The sequence below is a fragment of the Anticarsia gemmatalis genome, chromosome 3, assembly GCF_050436995.1.
Source record: "Anticarsia gemmatalis isolate Benzon Research Colony breed Stoneville strain chromosome 3, ilAntGemm2 primary, whole genome shotgun sequence".
NCBI classification, from domain to species: domain Eukaryota; kingdom Metazoa; phylum Arthropoda; class Insecta; order Lepidoptera; family Erebidae; genus Anticarsia; species Anticarsia gemmatalis.
Window position 1 is genome coordinate 9356347 of NC_134747.1, and position 1790 is coordinate 9358136.

At 32.9% G+C, this 1790-nt stretch overlaps 1 protein-coding gene across 1 annotated transcript; it reads left to right on the forward strand.

Moving 5' to 3' along the window:
- The first annotated feature begins 145 nt into the window (after window positions 1-145).
- Window positions 146-1520, forward strand: mRpL10 (mitochondrial ribosomal protein L10). The gene is made up of 3 exons (XM_076135514.1): window positions 146-294; window positions 385-891; window positions 1200-1520. The coding sequence occupies exons 1-3, from the start codon at window positions 276-278 to the stop codon at window positions 1451-1453; spliced, it is 780 nt and encodes a 259-aa protein (XP_075991629.1). The 5' UTR covers window positions 146-275; the 3' UTR covers window positions 1454-1520.
- Window positions 1521-1790: the final 270 nt, after the last annotated feature.

The window sequence follows — 1790 nt, forward strand, 5'->3', positions numbered from 1 at the left end:
ATTTTTTTTTCTTTTGTTATATAATATGGCTATCAAAAGTTTTCTTTTGGGAATTGCAACCAGTGACATTCGGCTAGAGAAACCCTCATATTTCAAATCAAAGCTAGAATCCAAAAAGCTTCTTAGTCAAATATAAAAACAAAAACGAAAATTGACAATTGAATTGACATTTTATTTTTAGGTTAAATATTGGAAAACAAAATAACCAATTTGCTAGGTTTTGACTCGTATATCTTGAATTAACAGGTGTACGACAAAACAAATACATTGCCAAAATGGCTTCTCTTAACAAAGGTACTCTTTGATGGCAAGATGAAGCGCTGACGTTGGTCGTGTACATTTTTTTGATTGCACTATGTAACATGGTATTCTTATTATTTTCAGTATTGCTATCTGCACAGACTCCGTTTCTAATAGCTAAACGATTTCGTGGAAAGATCAACATTCAAAAACCGAGGAAGCCTCACTATGAGAGACAACTTTTGATAGATTTGTCTAAGCCTGTATACGGTACTCCTAAACACAAGATACCTGATGCTGCTCTATGTGACAGAGGAGAGAAGAGCTTTGTAAAGGACGTTGATAATCCCTTTGAGAGAATTTTAGCTAACGAGTGCCTCAACTGGTTCAATACATCGAAAATGGTGGTATTTGTGCATTTAAATTCTATATCGATGGAGGATAAGATGCCTGTGTTTGCTACTTTAGCTAAAAACAACATGCATATGAGGCGATATGGTAAGAAAATAGTGAGTATGGCGACTAAAGGCACAAGATATGAGGCTGTGAATCACTTGTTTACATCACACCAAGAAATTATATTTGGACAGCCAAATAATGCTGCTAAACTGTTCAAAATATTGAAGAAAACTCCCCAATTAGTTGTCATGGGTTAGTATCTCTATATTCATCTCATTAAGCTTTGATTTTGTCTACATATTGTCATTAATTTAGTCAATTATTATTATGTCCATATTAATTTATTATTATAAGGGTTGTATAGCCAAAGTGTGAAAGAGGAACTCTGTTAAGACTAAGACTAGTACTAAGACTTTGCTGTGTCTGTTTGTTTGTTTGTCGCTAGGTTGTATCTCATCAACCATGAACAGTTAAATGATGATATGATTTCATTTCTGTTGGCACTTCAACAACAAAAACTAAATACCAGAAAAAAATAAATATTTGTCATTTTATTTCAGCTGGAATAATTCAAGACAGATTGATGTCAAAGAATGAGTTGGTAGAATTTAGTCAAATGCCAAACTTAGATGCGGCCAGGAGTCAACTTTGTCAAGTCCTGGATAGTGCCGGCTCACTCTTAGTACAACAACTCAATCAGAGCCAGCAGACCTTTGTAGGGTATTTGGACAAACATGTAGAGTTGAAGGCCAGTGAGAGCAAAGAACCTCAAGAGAGTAAAGAAAGCAAGAGTGAACCAGAAAGTACAGCCTAGTGTTAGTGAAATAAAATGTTGTTAATTTGATAGTATAAGCCTTAGAAGATTATATGCAGTTTTTTTTATGAATTTCTCATTGATGGGAATCCCTAATGTATTTTAATGATTATTTTTAAAATTATTATAAGTTAAGTTTATAATAAAGACAAAGGTTCTATCTTATGATTTTTACCTGATATGAATCAGTGAGCAACACACCACAACAAATAAAAATATTGTAGCATAGTATCTGGATTAGAGAATGTAACTTCTGAAGTCTATATTTGTTGTATTGATTAGTGCTTTTTGTAAATAATTTGTGTTAGTAATTGAGTGAAAAGTAAAAATGCAAAAA

What these genes read in the sequence shown, in the direction of transcription:
- mRpL10 (XM_076135514.1), top strand. An exon ending in TCCCCAATTAGTTGTCATGG is followed by an intron (nt 892 to 1,199) that starts GTTAGTATCTCT and finishes ATTTTATTTCAG; the next exon opens with CTGGAATAATTCAAGACAGA.